The 19,305-nt window shown below is 51.7% G+C and overlaps 2 protein-coding genes across 2 annotated transcripts in view; one reads left to right on the top strand and one right to left on the bottom strand.

The window, feature by feature from the left end:
- CUNH22orf23 (chromosome unknown C22orf23 homolog) overlaps positions 1–7,687 on the bottom strand; it is an 8,079-nt gene extending 392 nt beyond the window's left edge. The window contains exons 1-7 of the mRNA XM_040233318.1: positions 7,494–7,687; positions 7,082–7,193; positions 5,804–5,866; positions 2,141–2,323; positions 843–974; positions 518–618; positions 1–389 (exon numbers count right to left, since the gene is read on the bottom strand). The exon at positions 1–389 is cut by the window's left edge and continues 392 nt beyond it. Of these exons, the coding sequence (XP_040089252.1) occupies positions 318–389; positions 518–618; positions 843–974; positions 2,141–2,323; positions 5,804–5,866; positions 7,082–7,184 (654 nt within the window). The 5' untranslated portion in view covers positions 7,185–7,193; positions 7,494–7,687 and the 3' untranslated portion in view covers positions 1–317. The remainder of the gene's footprint in view (positions 390–517; positions 619–842; positions 975–2,140; positions 2,324–5,803; positions 5,867–7,081; positions 7,194–7,493) is intronic.
- Positions 7,688–7,725: 38 nt separating this feature from the next.
- On the top strand, positions 7,726–16,393 carry POLR2F (RNA polymerase II, I and III subunit F). The gene is made up of 5 exons (XM_040233325.1): positions 7,726–7,869; positions 8,339–8,408; positions 11,126–11,256; positions 15,640–15,711; positions 16,202–16,393. Exons 1-5 carry the CDS (start codon positions 7,850–7,852, stop codon positions 16,290–16,292), a joined length of 384 nt encoding a protein of 127 aa, XP_040089259.1. The 5' UTR covers positions 7,726–7,849; the 3' UTR covers positions 16,293–16,393.
- Positions 16,394–19,305: the final 2,912 nt, after the last annotated feature.

Below are 19,305 nucleotides of genomic sequence, written 5' to 3'. Positions count from 1 at the left end.
TGTATGTGTGTGTGTGTCTGGACTTGCTTTCACCGTGTGTGTGTGTGCGTGTGCGTGTGTGTGTGTGTGTCTTTCCCCGAGAAAAGACTGGGAAAGTGTGTATGTGGGTGTCTGGATCTGTGACTGGTCTCAGAGGCCCAGCTGACCCCAGATCCCTGGGCAGAGTCTGGAGGAGAATCAGCTCACTTTCTGAGATGTGGTCCGTCCAGCCGTTTCCATGGCTGAAGGGCAGGGGGGGTGGCCTGACCTGGGGGTGACCCTGCTCGGCAAGGGGGTGGGCTCCCTGGCCCTCCAGGGGGTGGGGCACAGGTGGTAGATTAAGTGGTGGCAAGAGCCTTCCTAAGTTCCTCACTCCTCTTGTGGTCAATGTCTTCCATTTCCTGTAGTTTCTGCAAAGGGCATTGGGGAAAGCTGGGTGTCAGGGCGGATGTGAGGCTAGAGCGGGACCCCCAGAATGGCCCCGGTGGACCTTCACTTCCGCTCACGTCCCGTCCGCCTTCCCTGGTGCTCCTCCTACCTGGGAGATTTCAGTAAGGATGATCCCGCGGTACTGTCTGCCCTGCCCCAGGGCCTCCATGTCAGCCAGGAATTCTTTCCTCTCCTGAATTTCCTTCACCACTGCACAGGGAGAGGGCCATCCGTGTACAGGACAGCAGGGGACCCCGCGCTCCTGGGAGGGGTGGTGGGGCGGCAGGTTACCCCTCTTGGGAACGGGAAGCAGTTCTGTGGTCCATTTCTCTCTTGATGGCCCTCAGGGACTCCCCCCTTCCCCTGCTCCCTGGGCCCTTCCACGCACACTCCGCCTTCCCCTCCCCAGCATAACTGGCCCCTCAGGGGCTCACATTCTTCAAAGCGGTCCAGCTTAGGGGCTGGGTCCTCTTGTCGCACAGGATGGGGCTTTCTTTTCCGTTCCTCCGGCTCCTTCCCAGTGGCAAAGATATTCTGGAGTCTTCGCTTCTCCTTCTCCAGATCCCCTGTCGGGCCCAGACGTGGCCTAGTTAAGGTGGGCAGGGCACCCTCAATTCCTGGAGCATGCTTGCTCCAGGGGGCCTGGGAACATGGTAGGCTTCTGTAAACCCAGCACCTCCTACCCTGGGCCGCTTCTGCGCTGGTCAAGTCACACTAGGCCAGAAGGTGTTGAAAGAACCCGGAAGAGAGCGTCATCAAAATCCACACACTGGGCTTCCCTGGTGGCTTAGTGGTAAATGTGGTGGTTTAGTTGCTAAGTCATGTCCAACTCTTGCGACCCCATGGACTGTAGCCTGCCAGGACCCTCTGTCCATGGGATTTTTCAGGCAAGACTACCGGAGTGGATTGCCATTTCCTTCTCCAGGGGAACTTCCTGACCCAGGAATTGAACCCGGTCTACTGCATTGCAAGCAGATTCTTAAACACAGGGGCCATGGGGTTCGATCCCTGATCTGGGAAGCTCCCACATGCCACAGAGCAACTAAGCCCATGCACCACAACTACTGAGCCCGCGCTTCAGAGTCTGGGAGCCGCAACTCCTGAAGCCCAGGTGCTCCTCAAGAAAAGCCGCCGCAACGAGAAGCCTGCCCGCTGCTATGGAGGCTAGCCACTGCTTGCTCAACTAGAGAAAAGCCAGCACGAAGACCCAGCACAGCCAAAAATAAATAAATAAAATTATTTTAAAAAATTGCACAGACTGCCTGGGTGCAGAGCAAGGCTAAGGAAACTCAGTGACTGTGCAGATAGCCTGGATGGGGAGGCTGTGTGGAGGGGCCAAGAGTCACGTGCCAGGTGGAAAGAGGGGAGATGTAATGGCTCTCTGAAACAGGCTGGGCACAGAGGAACCCGGGCTTCCAGGCGCCATACGAGTTTGAGAGAGCAACAGCTGTGATACCTGACCTCCAAACATTCATCAGAGTTGGGGGTGGGGGGAAACCAGTTAACTGTTAAAGAGAGTTCTGGGAAAATGTATAAAAAGTAACCAGCTAACTGGTTTCCCACACACCCTGAATGCCTCCAAGCTAACACGTGCGGAGGCTCGAGAGCACTGGTATAAATGGCCTGAAAGTTTGATTAGCTGCCTACTCAGCACCCTGTGGGCTGTTTGTCTCCCTGCCCGCCTTAACCCCCCTCGGAGAGTAAAAGAGGGGCTGTGGTCGAGGCTCCTTACGGGTGGCTTGAGGCTTGAACTGCTCCCGGCTGTAGGCCCCGTTGGCTTGGCATCTCCTGGCAGGCCGGAGGTGAGACCGGGCTGCCAGGATGGGAGGCAGGTAGATGGCTGAGCTTGGCTGCTTGGAAGGCAAGACCCTCTGGCTGGAAGTTGGGTTGCACTGCAGGGGGAGAGTGTCTCCTCCTGGGGAGGGAAGGGTCAGGGTCAGGGGGCCCACCTAAGTGGTCCCTACCTGTTAAAACAAGTCAAACGGTACTGAAGAGTCTTCCCTTCTCCCCTCCACACCCTCCCCTCTACAATGAGCCGTGGTAACAATTTGGTGGTCTCAGCCCCTTCTTTTCGATGCTTACCTAAACATGTTCAAAGATATATGGGCATCTATAAGATTCCTTTTTCAAAGATTGGATCACACTGCATTCTATTCAGTAATAGACTAACAATCTTCCATGGGTTCGCAAAGAGTCAGACACACCTGAGTGACTGAACTGAACTAACAATCTACCATGAACATCTTTCCAGATCACTCCATTTATCTATAACGTCTAGTTTTTCGGCCGTGCCACGTGGATCTTAGCTCCCTGACCAGGGATTGAAACTGCGCCCTCTGCAGTGAAAGCTTGGAGTCCTGACCACTGGACCGTCAGGGAATGCCCCCCAACCACTGTTTTGATTTGGCTCCTGTCTACCTCCTGTACCTTTCCAGCCTTCTCTGTCATCACCCAGCAGGTAGTATTGAGCATGTACTCTGAGCCAGGCCCGGGACTCTGGGGGTAAAGTGGTCAGACAAAGCCCTGCCCTCACAGTACTTAATCTGGGGTTTAGATGATGATAACAGCAGTGATGTTGACAGCACAGTAACAGTGACAATACAGGGATGGGCCACAGGGCGTATCAGGGCGGGATTTACGGTTATAAATAGGGTAGCCAGGGAAGGCCTCACAGACATGGTGACATTTGAGAAAGGATCCATAAGTGGTAAGAGGCCAGCCAAGGTGATATTTTAGGCAATAGCATTCTAGACAGGATGGCTCAAGTGAAGGTCCTGAGGTGGGAATGTGCCCAGAGCATCTGAGAACAGACAGCAGACTAGGGTGCTGGGAATGGACTGAACCAGGGGTGGGGTGGAGTGGGAGTAGAGGTCAGAGGTCAGGGAGGGCAAGAGACGGACTGGGCCTCATAGGCCTCTGGAAAGACTGGCTTTTACTGTGTGTGAGGTGGGAAGCCATCTGAGCCGAGGAGTCACCCCTTTAGCTGCCATTGAAAATACAGTGTTGGGAATTTCCTGGTGGTCCCTGCTTCCACTGCAGGGACCACAGGTTTGATCCCTGGGCTGGGAACTAAGATCCCTCAAGATGCGCAAGCGAAAAAAAAAAAATACATAAAAATAGAAAATACAGAGTTGGAGGTCAAGGGCTTCCCAGGTGGCGCTACTGGTAAAGAACCTGCCTTCCAATTCAGGAGACATAAATGATGTGGGTTCGATCCCTGAGTCGGGAAGATCCCCTGGAGGAGATCCTGGCTACCCACTCCAGTGTTTTTGCCTGGAGAATCCCATGGACAGAGGAGCCTGGCGGGCTATAGTCCACGGTGTCACAAAAAGTCAGACACGATTGAAGGCACTGAGCACGCACACATGGGGGACAAGGGCAGAGGTAGTCACAGTCAGGATATGGTTTGAAGGTCAAGCAGACAGGACTGCTGGTGGGTTGGATGTGGGGTCTAGGAGAAAGGGAAAGGGGACAGGATGACTCTGATGTGTCTGCCTGGAAGAACCAGAAGGATGGAGCAGCCATTGTTTCCTGCTGCCTTTCCTTTCTCGTGCCCTCTATCTAGGGCCAGCCACAGTTTTTCTCTCTCCTTTGAAGAGATGCTATGCTTCCTCTTACTGTGTCTATTTCTACCTGTCCCAGTGCCAAATGCCACCTTTTCTTTTGGCTCAGTCTCAGCAAATAATTAGAGCCCAAGCAATTCTGGGAGTTCAGGTGAAGGAGAGGAATTTGTGGCTTGCAAAAGAATTTAAGCCTCAAAGAAGTAGGACTTGGTTAAGAAGAGTAGAGAGGGGAATCTGGGAGAAGAAAGTAGACTCAACACCAATGCTTGGAGGCAATATTTTAAAAAGAAAACATCTAAGGAGAAAAAAAAAAAAACTGGCAAAAAATCTTCCCACCTCACACACAGTGACTTGTGTTGACCTAATCACTAATGCAATTAGTTTTTCAATAAATATTCAGCACCTCGGAGTCAAGGACTTCCCTGGTGGCTCAGATGGTAAAGTGTCTGCCTACCAAGGTGGGAGACCCAGGTTCAATCCCTGGGTCGGGAAGATCTCCTGAAGAAGGAAATGGCAACCCACTTCAGTATTCTTACCTGGAAAATCCCATGGATGGAGGAGCCTGATAGGCTACAGTCCATGGGGTCGCAAAGAGTCAGACACGACTGAGCAGCTTCACTTTCACTAGGAGTCAAGGTACAATGGTGAACAAGGCAGGCTCAATCCTTGGTCTCCTGGTGTTTACTTTTAATGGAATTTCTAGCACATTCTCTTTACGGTCATGTTGTAAGGAAGGAAGGAAGGGTTAGTTGCTCAGTCATGTCTGACTCTATGCGACCCATGGACTATAGCCTGCCAGGCTCCTCTGTCCATGGGATTCTCCAGGCAAGAATACTGGAGTGGGTTGCCATTCCCTTCTCCAGGGGATCTGTAAGGGACATGAGATGATTAGTAGATGACTTGAGTTTGGAAATTGAGTTATGTGACTCAGCTGTGTTGTGGTGTTAGGCTCTGGCAGCCTGAGTTGTCCTTGTCCACAAAAAGGAAGGAGATCTGACTTCTGAACTGACCTGATGGAGCGTCCCTCCCCTAGCCAGTGCTGGGCAGTCAGTATTTGTCTCTCTGACTCTCCCATTCCAGTTTCTGCAGTTGACCAGATGCCTCCTGATAGGCACCTTCTTTCTTGAAAGAAGGCAATAGCTATTGGTAGATTTGAGTGAAACCTGGCAGGCTTGAACCTTCTGGTATCCTTTTAAAGGTAACTTTACAGATCTCTGTTCTGATTCCCTAAAAGCTGATTCAGTTAAATCTCAAAAAGCAAGGTTGTTCTCAAGATCTTAGAGGGCACCTTGTTACCGTGCCCATGTACATTCAGTTTTTTTTTCCTTAAAAATAAATAATACAGTGTGCGGTCAGAGGTGAAATGTAGAAAGGTTTTGCATAGTTTTCCTAAGTTGGAAGCCTGCCAGTAATCGTGTTTCTGCCAGCTAAGCCAGAATGAATAAAACTATGCATAAGACACACACAGGCCTCTCGTCTGGAGAGCTCATATGTTATGTGTGTAAGAGGGTGGGAGAGATTGCAGACTTGACAGATTCAGACTGTCTGACTGGGCAGGAAGTCTCGAATGGGCTGGTGCCCTGTTGGGAAGGCCGGCTAGAGCTGGACTGCGGGAGAGGCTCATGGGCTGGGACCCATGTCTTGTGAAGCAGCAAAGACCAAGACCCTGCAAGGTCAATTCCCCAAGAGCAAGGGTCAGAAATACTATTCAAATTTTGTTTGTGTGTGTGTGTGTGTTTAAAATTAGGTCCCCTACTCCTCAACATGGAGAGAGCATTAAAATGTGACCCAGAATTCCTCTCCCCCGGAAGCCTCTGTGGTCAGCCTCTTACGTTTCATGGTGTCCATGATGTGGCGCTGTTGGAAGTTAGTCAGTTTGGATTCCTTCATCATCACTGCAAAACAAAGCACTTTGGTGAGGCTTCCTGGGCTGCAAGCAGACGCCTCATCTCACTCCACTGAAATTTAATATTGTATTGCCTCCTGCTCCCATTCTGGGTGCCTGAGTACTTGGCTTGTGGGATTTGAGTTCCTTGAACAGGGATTGAACCTGGGCCTCCCAGCACTGAAAATACTGACCCCTAACCACTGGACCAAAAGGGAATTCCCTTCCTTTTCTACTTTTTTTTCCCCCTATACCACTCATCACCATCTAAGTTCTATATACCTTACTTATTATTTGTTACTTTCCTACTAGAATATTAGCTCCAAGGGAACAATAATTTTTGCTTATTTCTTTTCTTTACTGCTGTGTTTTCAGCACCTGGGATAATGTCTAAAGCACACAGTGGGCTTTAAAACTTTTTTTGTTGAGTGAATGAAAGAGTGAATGAACAAGTATTCATTAAGCCCATGCCAGGGGCTGGAGCTACAAATGTGAGCCAAAACAGGCATCATGCCCTGATGGCGTTCATGAACTGAATGTTAATTAAACGTTAATTCAACGGAACACACTAGGTATCTGATTACAGGTTGCACTAAGCCCAGTGAAGGAAAAGGTATTTGGTAGTGTGCAGACTATTAGAAGAAGGCAATGGCAACCCACTCCAGTACTCTTGCCTGGAGAATCCCATGGACAGAGGAGCCTGTTGGGCTGCTGTCCATGGGGTCCCTAAAAGTCGGACACAACTGAGCGACTTCACTTTCACTTTTCACTTTCATGCATTGGAGAAGGAAATGGCAACCCACTCCAGTGTTCTTGCCTGGAGAATCCGAAGGGACAGAGGAGCCTGTTGGGCTGCTGTCTATGGGGTTGCACAGAGTTGGACACGACTGACGCGACTTAGCAGTAGCAGTAGCATCAGTGTGCAGACGTGTAACAGTTGGTTCCACTGTGTTGATGATGAGTGGAGAGAAAATAAGTCTTCCCTGGGGAAACTGAAAGTGTGATCTAAGGGGTTCATGGGAGTTAACCACTCTGAAATTCTTAGTTCTTTGACTTTGGGTCACTTCCAAGTTGTAGGACCCGGACGCCTGAACCTTTCTGAACTCCAGGCTTCTTATCTGTAAACTGAAAATACAATTACTAAGCCATAAGTCATGTAGGGGAGAACTGAGAAACAGAGGGTAACTGTGACCACCGCTCTTCTTGTGCCCTTTAATGCACTGACCTCTGAGTAGCTCGCAGGTCCCTGGGGTGTAAGTGGCCGGCTTGGGACAGCGCCAGAACCCTGTTCCTTTGGTCACCGTCTCCACCCTCTCCTGGGAAGCCATGGGAGGGCTCTGAAGAGGGAAAAACCCAATGAAACATTCCCGGTCTCCCAGATCCAATCTCTTCTCACACCCTCAACACCACCCAAAGTTTGGGAGCGGGTGTCGGGTCTCAAGAGATCGCGATGCCGCCTGTCAACATCGCGACAGTGCCCGATCCTCCCACCTCGAACAGATCCACTGGCAGATATATACACGTGAACAGAGACCTCATCCTGACCTGGCGCCTGTGGCAGGGAAGCCCCCTCGGGAGGAAAGGGGAGTGAGGGTAGCCGTGCCCGTTGTGTGATACGCCCAAATGGGAAACCTCACCCTAAAGTAAGACCCCGGCTGGGTGGCCTCTCTCCCCACAGAGAGCGGCGGCTGGGCTCCGGAGATCGTAACCAAGGCTCTGAAGCAGCAGCCGCGCCTGGTCCCTCGCAGAAATACTTTTGAGATCTCAGCCACTAGAGCTTGCAGCTAGCGCGGCTCCGGCTACCATGGTAACGCAGACAAACCGCTCCGCGTATGTGCATATTTATCGCCCCGCCTGCCTCCCGGAAGTGATTACCTCTAGGTCACGGCGCAGGCGCCGAGTACTCTTGGCATCGCGCGAGGCGGAGGTACGCTGTTCGCTGGTCTCCACGCGGGTTTGGGTCGCGGAACCCGGTGGTTGCTGCGCGGGCGTCATGTCAGACAACGAGGACAAGTGAGTGAGGGAGCGAAGTGACTTTTCCGAAGACTCAGAAGGGGCGGATGAAGCGGGAGCTAGGGTCGAAGGAAGTTGAGCCAGAGGTTTAGGACTGGGGGTGCTGAGGGGGTCCGCAGAGCCGGAGAAGGGAAAGGCTGGGAACTGGGAGCATAGACCCGGCCAGAAGATGGGCGCGGAAAAGGCTCCGGCTCGAGGGTCCAGAGAGGATCAGTGAAAAAGTATCTTTCAGCAAACTTCCACTGAGTCGGGCTCTATGTCTGTACCAAATGTTGATTCAGCTGGGGTCTCTTTCTAGAAGAGGCCCATAGTTAAGATGAGGACGTCAGATGACTGATTTATTGAATGATTCACTGGTTAGGTGGATATTTATTGAGAGCCTCCTACGTATCACATGAGACTCAGATTTCTGCCCACTTTGATTCTAGTAAGTGATGCTCTAACTGACGGGCTTCTTACACTTGTGCAGTTTTGATGGAGACGACTTTGATGATGTGGAGGAGGATGAAGGGCTCGATGACTTGGAGAATGCCGAGGAGGTCAGTACTGAGCCTTGGGCTCCCCTCTCTGCAGCCCAAGCTGCCAGATAGCCTGGCCAGTGATGGCCGACTGCATGCCTCTGCCTCCCGTTTGTGGTCAGGGTACTGCCAGTTAGAATGAGGGGAGATCTAGCCCTGGGTAGTGGAGGAGTCCTACAGGGTTGGCCCAAAGGCCAACAGAGCATGGCTTCTGGGGCAGTTAGTTTACTCAGTTGAAATAGCCCCTTCATTCATTGTGCACACATGTGCTGAATGTTTATTATGTACCAGGAGCTCAGCAGGGTGGGGCTAAATAAAGAGCAAGGGGGAGAGTGACCTGGGATAAAGCTGGAGAGGTGAGGGCCAAGATCAGCCAAGATTTTGTAGCCTAGGGTTCGCGGGAAGCTGCTGATAAGTTTTGGGGATCTGGGGAGTGGCATGATCCAGTGAGGAATGAGTTGGGAGAACCAAGAGTCAAAGAGAGCCCAATTAGAGTGCAATCCAGGTGACATCTGTAGCTTGCACTTGGGTGCTGGTAGTGTTTGTGATGAGAAAACAGATGAGAGATTTTGATGGATTGGATGTGGGGCTGAGAAAGTGGGAGATGACAGGAATGACTCCCATGTCTCTGGCTTGAGCAGCTTGGTGGATGAGTTACCGGCGTAACTAGGGTAACTAGATAAAATAGGGTTTTCTGTGCTGTGTGACTGGTGGAGGAAGAAGTGCTTTATGTCTTCTGGAGAGAGGGATCCCTTGATTTTTTTTTAGATTGGTAAGGTGAAGGCCCTCTTTTGTGTGGGTTTTCCTGTCTGCCTAACACTCTGCGGTTATCTGTTCACTGAGTCAGAAGCCTTCTTCTCTGTTCTTCTGATGCCTTTCCATCTCTCTCCTCTTGATTCTGCCTCCTCCATGTAGTTCAGTCCTGTTCCCGTTTCTCTATTCCTAGTGCCTCAACCTGGTTTAGGTCTTTATTGGTTTTCATCCGCGTTACTGCAGAAACTTGTTACCGGTTTTCCTGCCTTGAGTCTACTGTTTGCCTTTCTGCTGCCAGAGTCGACTTTTTCTCCTACCCACGATTGGTTACTATTGGTCTTGCTCAGTGTTCTCTCTGCTTCAGCCCTTAGCCTCTACAGAACATTCTTAACAGAGGATCCAGAGTGATCCTTTTAAATCTTCAGTCACTCTGTCTCTCCTCTGCTCAGAACCTGCGTCTGGTCACTTCTCATCTCATTCCGAATAAGAGTCAAGAACATGCACAAAGTCCTCCGTGATCCGACCGCCTGCTCCCTCTGTGAGCTTATCTCTTCTTGGAATCCCTGTCATGCCAGGGAAGTCCAGCTCAGGACCTTTGACTGTGCTGCTCCCTCTTCCTTTTTTCTTAGTTATGCACACAACCTGCTCTTCAGCCTCCTTCTGGTCTGTGTTACATGTCGCCTCAGTGAGGCCTTCCCTGACCATTTTGTTTCAAATCACTGCATTTGCTCCTTCCTCCAACATCACCACTCGGACACTCCCTGTCTTTTCTCTCTGTTTTTATACTGCACATTTTACTACTAATTTTATTTATTGTTCATCTCACTGTATTCCTGGGTTGGAAGATCCACTGGAGAAGGGATAGGCTACCCACTCCAGTGTTCTTGGGTTTCCCTCGTGGCTCAGCTGGTAAAGAATCAACCTGCAATGCAGGAGACCTGTCTGGGTTTGATCCCTGGGTTGGGAAGATCCCCTGGAGAACGGAATGGCTGCCCACTCCAGTATTCTGGCCTGGAGAATTCCACGAACTGTATAGTCCATGGGGTCACAAGGAGTCATACAGGACTGAATGACTTTCACTTTCACTGTATTATAATGTAAAGCTGTATGGGAGAAAGAACTTTTATCTGTCTTACTGCTCTGTGTCAAGCACTTAGAATGCTATCTGACAAAGAGTAAGCACTCAGTAAATATTTGTTGGCTTAATTTTATATTACAGAATTTATTCTCCTGTCTACCCTGTTTGCACCTTTGGGGCTTATCATACCCCATAATTAGGCATCCAGGCTGAGTACACTCTCTTCCCTCCTGTGTCTTTGCACATATGCAATTCAGCCTGCCTGGAGTGCCCTTTCTTTCTTTCCTTGTTAGCTTGGCAGCTCGTACTCATCCTTGGAGACTAGCCCAAGTCTCATCTCTGGACTCTATTCCTAACCCCCAGGATGAGGTAGATGCCCCTCGCTTTCTTGTGTGGTTTGTGGCACACTGGCACACTTTCATAGCACTTGATGTTTTGTTTACTCTTGCCTTTTCGCTGGACTGTGAATTCTTGGAGAGCAGAGACTCCCTCTCAGCACCTTTATCATGTCTGTGATTATTAAATATATACATATGTAAAGATGGGGTGCTTCTTCCTCTTCCTGCTTTGGGTGAGGTTGTCTGTGCGCAAAGACTTCTTTGTATGGGGCCAACTCTCTCTGCTGGATGAGGCAGCTGGCTTTGGACTCCCGACCACGATTCCTCTTTCACTAGCTCTGAGACTCTGGCCACGTTGGCTAACTGTCCAACCCTTTAAAATGAGCATTGTAATCCCGGCTTCATAAGGTTTCTGCGAGGATTAGGTGAGGTGTTAATGAGGCAGTTGCATGGTCACTGGCACGTAACAAGCAGTAGCGTGGGGGCCTTATGGTCACTGTTATGGTTGTCCCGCCCCCACCCCCAGTAATGCAGCCTGAGATTTTCCCCTTTTCTGCCTTCGTGTCCAGGAGGGCCAGGAGAACGTTGAGATTCTCCCTTCTGGAGAGCGACCGCAGGCCAACCAGAAACGAATCACCACACCATATATGACCAAGTATGAGCGAGCCCGCGTGCTGGGCACCCGAGCCCTTCAGATTGCGTGAGTATGAGCCCCCTCACCATCGTGTCCTTTGATCAGGCCACAGGGAGCCTCCGAGCTGTTGATAATGGCCCGGCCTGGCAGCAGACCCGTCCCTTTCTCACAGGCTAAACAAAGGCAGTGCCATCCCATGTGCCAGGCACTGTGCTAGACCCCTGCTCTCGGGGAGATTGTTGGGGGAAGAGGACATAAACAGTAGAGAGTAACAGTGAGTGTACAGAGCATGATGACCGCCTGTCAGGTGGGGAAGCGAAAATAAATGCAATAAGATCAGACCTAGACCCTTGTGGGCTGGGTAGTTGGGGGTGCCGCCGCAGCTCCCGCTGGGCTTAAGGTGGTTCTTGAGTAGACTGGGGCCAGCCCAGGGGAGTGAGAGAGCCCTCCACGTTGAGGCCGCACTAGGAGTGTGGAAGCACAGAGCAGTGGTCGGGGGTGTGGGGGGTTGAAATTAGCAACCCTTCCTTTCTCTCCCAAGTTGGGAACTTGTTGAAGAACAACATGATTTAGGAGCCAGCCAGTAGCCAAGTCAGGTCAGGTCACAATGTGCAATGCTCACATGTCCACCCATCAGCCACAGGCATTGCAGAGGTCAGAGGCCGTGTCTGCGGGGGCGTGGGCCTCGTGCAGAACAGACCCAAAAGCGGCCCCCTGAGGGCAGGTGGCTTTGAGGAAGCAAGGGCTCTTGAAGAGGCTGGGCCACAGCTGCTGGCTTTCCCTGCCAGGCTCCCCCGTCAGATGAGTTCCTCCTCTGTTCTGGCGAGAGTTAAGTGGGAAGACACAGAGGGCAGCCGTGTTACTGTTGCTCTCATGGCAGGTCCTGCCCAGGGAAACAGGAGGCTGCGGAAAGGAGCCCTATCTCAGACTTCTTACCAGCTGCTGGGGGAAACGGTGGACACCTGGAGGAGGGATGCTTCGAGAAGAGAGGAGTGGGAAACAGGCTTGAAAGAAAAGCTGGGGTCAGAGTTGTGGGGTGATAAATATGCTAGGGGAGCGGTGATGCTCAATCTGTGTGCTCCCTGCCCAAAGTTTTCAAACAGTGTTGGACTTTATCTGTGGAGTGAAGGTGACCACTCGGTGGAGGGTCCTATTGGGGCAGGAAACCGTTGTTCTTCATTCACTTGGCAGCAGGAGGCCTCCTGCCAGCCTGGTTGCACCCCTTGCTGGTCTGCATGAGTTGAGAGCTGCACCCCGTAGGATGATTTCAGTGTTGCTGGGGTCAGGATCCTCTAGGCCTGCACCACAGGTATGGTCACTGCTGCCTACATTTGGCCATTTAAATTAAGTAAAACTAGATAGGAGTTCATTGGAGAAGGAAATGGCAACCCACTCCAGTGTTCTTGCCTGGAGAAACCCAGGGATGGGGGAGCCTGGTGGGCTGCCGTCTATGGGATCGCACAGAATTGGACACGACTGAAGCGACTTAGCAACAGCAGCAGATAGGAGTTCAATGTTTCTGTCTCCTTAGTCACATTTCACGTGCCTAGTAGCCTCTGTGGCTACCGTGATAGGTAGCACAGATAGAGGACATTTCCATCCTTGTAGAGTGCTAGATGGGTGGCATTCACGTCTGCTGAACGTGACCCGGCAGGAAGAATAATTCATAATCTGTTTCTTAAACAAATAAAGTGTATGCAAGTTAAAGTCTTTCAGCATCAAATAAGATATTGTGCTTATGCCTTTTGGAGGTGTAAAGAGGATTAAAGACAGAATTCCCTAGTCCTCTAGATGTTTACTGTCTAGTAGGGAAAGGGAACCCGTTCTAAATACTCAGAACCCAAGGCAGACGAGACTGATGCTTTACAAGAGAAACAAAAGAAGAGAAGAGAATAAAGCGACGTGGTTTTGAAGGTCTCCTAGGTGCCAGAAATAGCACTAGGAAAGTGAAGTCAAACGTGTGGATTGTGGTAGAGGAATGGCAAGCGCTTGGGGCACAAGACTGGAAAAGATGTCACTGGTCCCTTGAGTGACCAGTTTAGAAGATGGGCATGCGTTGGGTGGACAGTCGAGCAGGCATTCCAAACAAGGCCCAGTGTCCTGCTTTCCTTTGGAGGTTAAGACTCTTGTCCAACCCTTTGGGGCTGTAGCACTCCTTCAGATTAAGAGCTTAGAGGCTGTCTGGTAGTTTCCCAGCTGCTGTAAGCCCTTGGACAGTCAGGGCTGGAGCTTGTCTTGAGTTATGGGCCTGTAATCCTGCACTTAGTGTTAGTTGCTCAGTTGTGTCTGACTCTTTGTGACCCCATGGACTGGGGCCCACCAGGTTCCTGTGTCCATGAGATTTTCCAGGCAAGGATACTGGAGTGGGTTGCCATTTCGTTCACCAGGGGATCTTCCCCGCCCAGGGATCGAACCCGGGTCTCCTGAACTGCAGGCAGATTCTTTACCAACTAAGCTACAAGGGAAGGCTGTGCTTAGTAGTAGAAGCTGAGCAATGTTTTCTTGGGTATTTGTGGATGAAGTCTCACGCCAGCTCATTAGCCCCATCTGGTGGCTGAATGGTTGCAACTGTGCTGTGCTGTGCTCAGCCGCTGAGTCGTGGCTGACTCTCTGCGACCCCGTGGCTGCTTTCCAAGGAAGGTTGCCACTTGGAACCCCTGGTGGAGACATTGAGGGCACACTCTCACATTTCCTGTGAATGTAGCAGGGCTGGATGAATGACTGCTCTTGAATTATTCATATCTTGAAAGAAATAAGGCATATGCACATCAGGGAAAGCAGTTTGCCACATTCTTAAACGTTGGGGGAAGTTTAAATAATTATTGAGAGAAGATATAGAGAAAGTTAAATACTTGGTTTCTGCCCCGGGGAATTTTCAGGCTTTGGGGAGTGACAGACATCAGAATATTTATCAATAAAATTAGAAGATCATTTAGTGCAAACTGGTGGCTCTCAGACTGGCTGGTTGTCTGCATCACCAGGGGAGCTTTGGTAATGTAGGTTCTCAGGCTCCTTCACTAGAGCATCTGTTCAGCGGCTCTGGGGAAGAACCTGGGAACCTGTATTTTTAGCACGCTCTCCTATCAGGTATGGGGTCCATTAGTGTAAACTTGAGTTGGAATCAATAAGGGTGACTTCCTAGAGGAGATGGGCCTGGAACTGGTCTGTCTGCTTTTAGACCCTCTGCTGTGGGCCAGGTGTTGCACTAGAATAGAACTTGGGGTCCTGGACCACCAGGTCTTGTTTGGAAAACTTCAAATGGGAAGTCACAGTTCAGTGACAGTGGTGTTGAGAGAAGTGTGTGTAAAATGAGTCAGGGCCCTGAGGCTTCAGCATGTGCTTTCCAGGGTGGAGACATCTGAGCCTCTCACAGGCCTGTAAGAAGAGGAAGCACTCGTGTGAGGATGCAGAAGGGAAACAACAGGGCCTGCATAAGAAGCTATAGGGGTTTGATGTGGCTGGAATGTGGGGTGAATAGAGGCAGGTAGCATGAGAAAGTACTGCAGAGGTGAGCGGGGGCCAGAGGAGGTCCTGCCTGCCTGATGGCCATGGGGTATCAAGGAAGAGAGGTAAGCAGGGGAGAGCCTGACCACAGGCCTTGTGTAGGGGCTAGAGGAGCAGGACCCCTGCAGGGGGTGTTGCCAAGACAGAGAAGGAAAACGAGGCGAGATAGGCCCTGAGGCAGGGCTGGAGGGTGAGTAGAGTGGTCAGAGGGTGAGCTCTTGCACATGTGGGTCCTTTGTGTGGGAATATTCTGCTGTGGCCGTGGGCTCAGGAGTCTGTGACGGGCCCTGGGGCAGGTCCTTGGCCGGGGTGGTGGACGTGATGAATGTCACACGACCCAGTAATGAAAGCTCACGCTTGTCCCTTTCACAGTACCTGGTTTCAGTTTGTGTATCACCAGTTTTTAATGGGAGGTGTTACAGAATAGTAGAGAGGAGTCTTCAGGGTTCAAATCTTGGTTCTACCACTCACTGGCTGTGTGACCTTGAGGAAATTACTGACCTCCCTGTGCCTCAGTTTCCTCCTCAGTAAAACGGAAGTAGCAGTAGTGCTTACTACAAATGAAACATCCACGTGGTGGGTGGAGAGCAGCTATGGCGCCTAGTGAGGCTTTGCTTGTAGCCAGTAGCGTTTTAGCATTATTGTTGTGTAGGCGTGGCAGGGCTTTTTGTCTTCATTTTCAAATGAGGATGCTGAGATTTGGAGAGAGATTCAGGGTCTTTCAGGCCCAGTTTAAGCCTAGTCTACTGGCTGCCACTCAAGTTCCCTCACTGTCAGCACCCCTGGACTGCTGCTCCGCACCTGTCGCTTTTGGAAGGTGTCCTTTCTTGGGCCCCTTTCTTGGTGAGCTCTGGGGCGCTGATCTGATCCTGTTTGTGAAACTCTGCCCAGCTTCATGCTGGGCCCTCTCCCCTGATCTCCCCACACCTGTCCTTACGCCTGCAGGATGTGCGCCCCTGTGATGGTGGAGCTGGAGGGGGAGACAGATCCTTTACTGATCGCCATGAAGGAGCTCAAGTAAGTCACCCAGATCCTGGTGTGCGGCTCCAGAGCCCTGGGGGCATCCCTTGGGTGCTCTGCTGTGCACCTTCCCGCACTTCCCTGCTGGGGACGTGTGGTCTTGTTCCTGTAGACCCTTAGTTTGGGAGTCAGCCCTTCACCGGGGAGGAGGGGACAGGCCAAGGGGGAGGGGAGGACACTGACGAGACATGGACCGTCCCTGTCTGTCCCATCGTCCCTTTTTCCTGCTGCAGTTGGCCTTACCAACATCCCTCTGCTTTCTGCCTTGCCCTTCGCTGTGGGATGGCAGGCCCTTTGTAGATTTTGGTCCCACACTCAGAGAAGCAGGGACTTTTTTTTTTTGCTGAAATTCCTTACCTACAAAGTACATCCGTGGTCTCAAGAGGATGCCCCTAAGGCTTCTCCCCCCTTGCCCTCTGCGCCTGCTGCCCCTCTGCTGCAGAGCCAGGGTCACCACCCCTGTCCCTCGATCTCCCCCCGGTCACAGGGCCCGGAAGATCCCCATCATCATTCGCCGCTACCTGCCCGATGGGAGCTACGAAGACTGGGGCGTCGACGAGCTCATCATCACCGACTGAGCCGGAGTCAGCCTCTGGACTGGGCCTCCGCCCGTGGCTCGTCTCATAGTCTTTTATAGTCTTTATACGTGTAAATAGTAAATTCTTCAACCTTTCAACCCCCTCTGCCTCCCGCTGCCTGTGAGGCCCACCTGCGTCTTCAGTGTTACCATCCTGCTGCCTGGAGGCGGTGCACATCCCAGTGGCCCTGGGACCATCAGCTCTTTAAGAAGCACCAGAGCCCTGACCCCCTGGGCTCCCCTGCATGCCTCCCTCCATCTCGCAGTCCACCAGAGCAGAGGCTGCTGCAGGAGACACCTCGGCTGCCTTCCTAGCAGACAGACGAGGCTTTGTGCCCAGGGAGCTGGTTGCCACGGAAACCCCCAATTTCCTTTCCAGTGTGGACTGGCTGCAGGGCCTTCTCCCTTCTCAGGAGTATCACAGAGCAGGTCTCATCAAGCCACCCATTGTTTTCCTAAGGACCTGCCTCGAGCCTCTTATCGTGGGCTGGGATCCCCTTTCAGGAGCCAGTGCCCCCAGCAGGAAGCTTGGGGATGCAGTGATCTGCCCTCCCCGAGAGAGCCCCGCTGGGCAAGTCAGCAGCTGGAGCAGGGGCCGAACACCTGCCCATCCCAGCCACACTACCCCTCCCATTCCCCACCTGTCAGACCACTCCCCGTCCGCCAGTCTCTTCTCCACAACCCACCCGTCTGGTCTGCCACACCCATACTGTCTCTTTCCCCAGGCTCTGGAAGGTGTCCTTTCCCTTCTGCCTGGAGCTTCTGATCCCTGTAAGGAGGGGTGCTAGGGTGATGGTGGGCAGGGCAGCAGGGCTTCTGGGTTCAAGGCATGACATTAAATCCAGTCGATCACACTGGTTCTTCCCTCCCTTGGGGTGTGGGGGCAGACAACAAAGAGAGGGTGTATACTGACACCAATAGGGATGAGAAGGAAACCCATTTCCCTGAATATTCCAGCCTTGACCTTCAGTCTGCTGCCAGCCCTCGCTTCCAGGAAGATGAAGAGCCAGGCCTGCCTGACCTCTATAAGAGGCGAGGCCCCCGGGGTGGGTGCAGCCTGGACAGGGTGGAAGTGACGAGCATCCCCAGGAGTGGGAGGGGTGTTTGCTGCTCTGGAGAAGGGTTAATTCAGGGAGCAGTGGACTTCGCACCCCCTTCCACCCTCCTCCAAGCCTGTGGAATCCTTTAATCAAGTTGGGTGCTGAAATTTCAGCTCTGAAATGCCGCCTTTGTGCTGGCATCCAGGCGGCCGCCCCAGAGTGCGGGGGTCACTTTCTCGGCCCCGTTTCTCTAAATGGTCTCTTTGTTCCTGCTGGGCCGCTCAGTATCAGATGTGATTAAAGGGAGATGGGGCTGGGGTGGCAGAGGAGAGAGGGGCTGGGGGAGGGAGGGGGTTAACCCTTAGGGGATAGGGTACAGAGGAGATAAGAGAAAGGGGTGTTTACCCTCCCACCTGCTCCCTCCATTCTGCTCCGCTTTCACAGAGTCGGGCCCTTGCTACTCAGCTGGCCCGGCCAGAGCACCGTCTCCTCGACCCTCTCCAGATACACCTGTCCCTTCTCTGTTTACTGCGGAGCCACTACTTGACTGAGGCCTGAGCTCATCAGGAATCTCAGGTCTAAGGCATGAGCATAAGCCAGGTCTTCTGACTTCTGCGGGCCATTCTCTCTCCTCCTGTATCCCCAGTGACTCTCCAGTCTCGTTGAGGTCATGCAGGTGGTGATTTCATCTTGGTGTAGCCCCTCCCACCTGCCTTGCCCACTCTACATGCACAATCCCAGTGAACAGGGGAGCACATAGGAGGAACTGGACAGGCTAGAAATGGACTAATGTCCTGCTTCTCGATGGAGGAAAAGGGAGGTTGTAAGAACTAGGAGCGCATGACTGATTGACCCCCTAACGAAATTCTAGAATAGGCTATTGCATATTTGAAAACACTTGGATAATAAAAGATTCTGGAGCTAGCATAAGGTTTCTAAGAATATCACCAAGGGAACCGAATTTTCTATTTTCCAGTGGTTACCGGCCTGGTAGGTTGGAGGAATGCCACAGATACAGGGAGCCTTGATTTGAACAAGGCATTAGGCAGTCTGTGTGGCTGTGATAGAGAAGCAGTTACTTCAAGGTGACAATTAGATTCAGAATTGACTGGACAGCTTTACGAGTATAGATGATAGAATGTATGGAGAGGTTTTCAGTGGTGGACACAGGGTCTGTCCCTCTCATTCCAATCTTTTTTCTTTAGTAACCTGAATGAGGATATTCAAGTTTCAAACATGAAGCTCATGAGAGCTATAAATTGGATTCAGAATTCCAAAGGATCTAATATAGGTGGGAAAATGGTCAAGTGCAAAAAGATGAAATCTGTTCAAGACCAGTAAAAAAATCCTGCATTTATCTACAACACAGCAGCCAAGCAGCAGAAAACCACTTGTATACAGTTCAGGGTGGTCCAACTTGGCTGCAGGTTTTATCTACAAGAGGAAGGATTTGTAGTTACCACTACACTTCATGGGAGCCAGCAGTTTTGGCGAAGTGGCCTGAAGAGCTTGCACAACACAGCTTCCAGGTGGCGGTCTGGTCACCCTGGAGGACTGGGCTAGTTCTTGGTGCCCCCTTCCCAACCCGAGGTACTGACTAGGAGGTGAGGGGCTGGAGCCCACAGATAGAAACGGATACTGGATCTAGGGATGCTGGTCTGGAGCCGTGACGGAAGCATGGCCTCAGATTACAAGTGGAAATAAGGCAGGTGGAAGAGACGATGGTTAAGGGTGCAAGGTTTGGAGTCAGCTGGTTTCAGATTGTGTACCAGTACTTCTTAGCAACCACCTCTCAAAGTGTCAAGTCCCCATCTGGGAAATTGGGATAACGATTGGAACACTCCCTCATAGGCCAGAAGGATGTAAAGCACTCAGCCAGGGAGCACCCAGTACATGGGAGCTATTAATGTCACTATGAACTGGGTGGGAGGGGAGACTTCAGCCATCAGAGCTGTCCATCGATGGAGCGTGGAG

Source organism: Oryx dammah, unplaced genomic scaffold (genome assembly GCF_014754425.2).
Source record: "Oryx dammah isolate SB20612 unplaced genomic scaffold, SCBI_Odam_1.1 HiC_scaffold_29, whole genome shotgun sequence".
Taxonomy (NCBI): Eukaryota; Metazoa; Chordata; class Mammalia; order Artiodactyla; family Bovidae; genus Oryx; species Oryx dammah.
Note: the sequence above shows the minus strand (reverse complement) of the source record. Positions and strands in the feature narration are given on the sequence as shown.

Coding starts and splice junctions, on each gene's coding strand:
- POLR2F (XM_040233325.1), top strand. CDS start 7,850: ATGTCAGACAACGAGGACAA. Junction 7,870..8,338: donor ATGTCAGACAACGAGGACAA/GTGAGTGAGGGA, acceptor ACACTTGTGCAG/TTTTGATGGAGACGACTTTG. Junction 11,257..15,639: donor ACCCGAGCCCTTCAGATTGC/GTGAGTATGAGC, acceptor TTACGCCTGCAG/GATGTGCGCCCCTGTGATGG.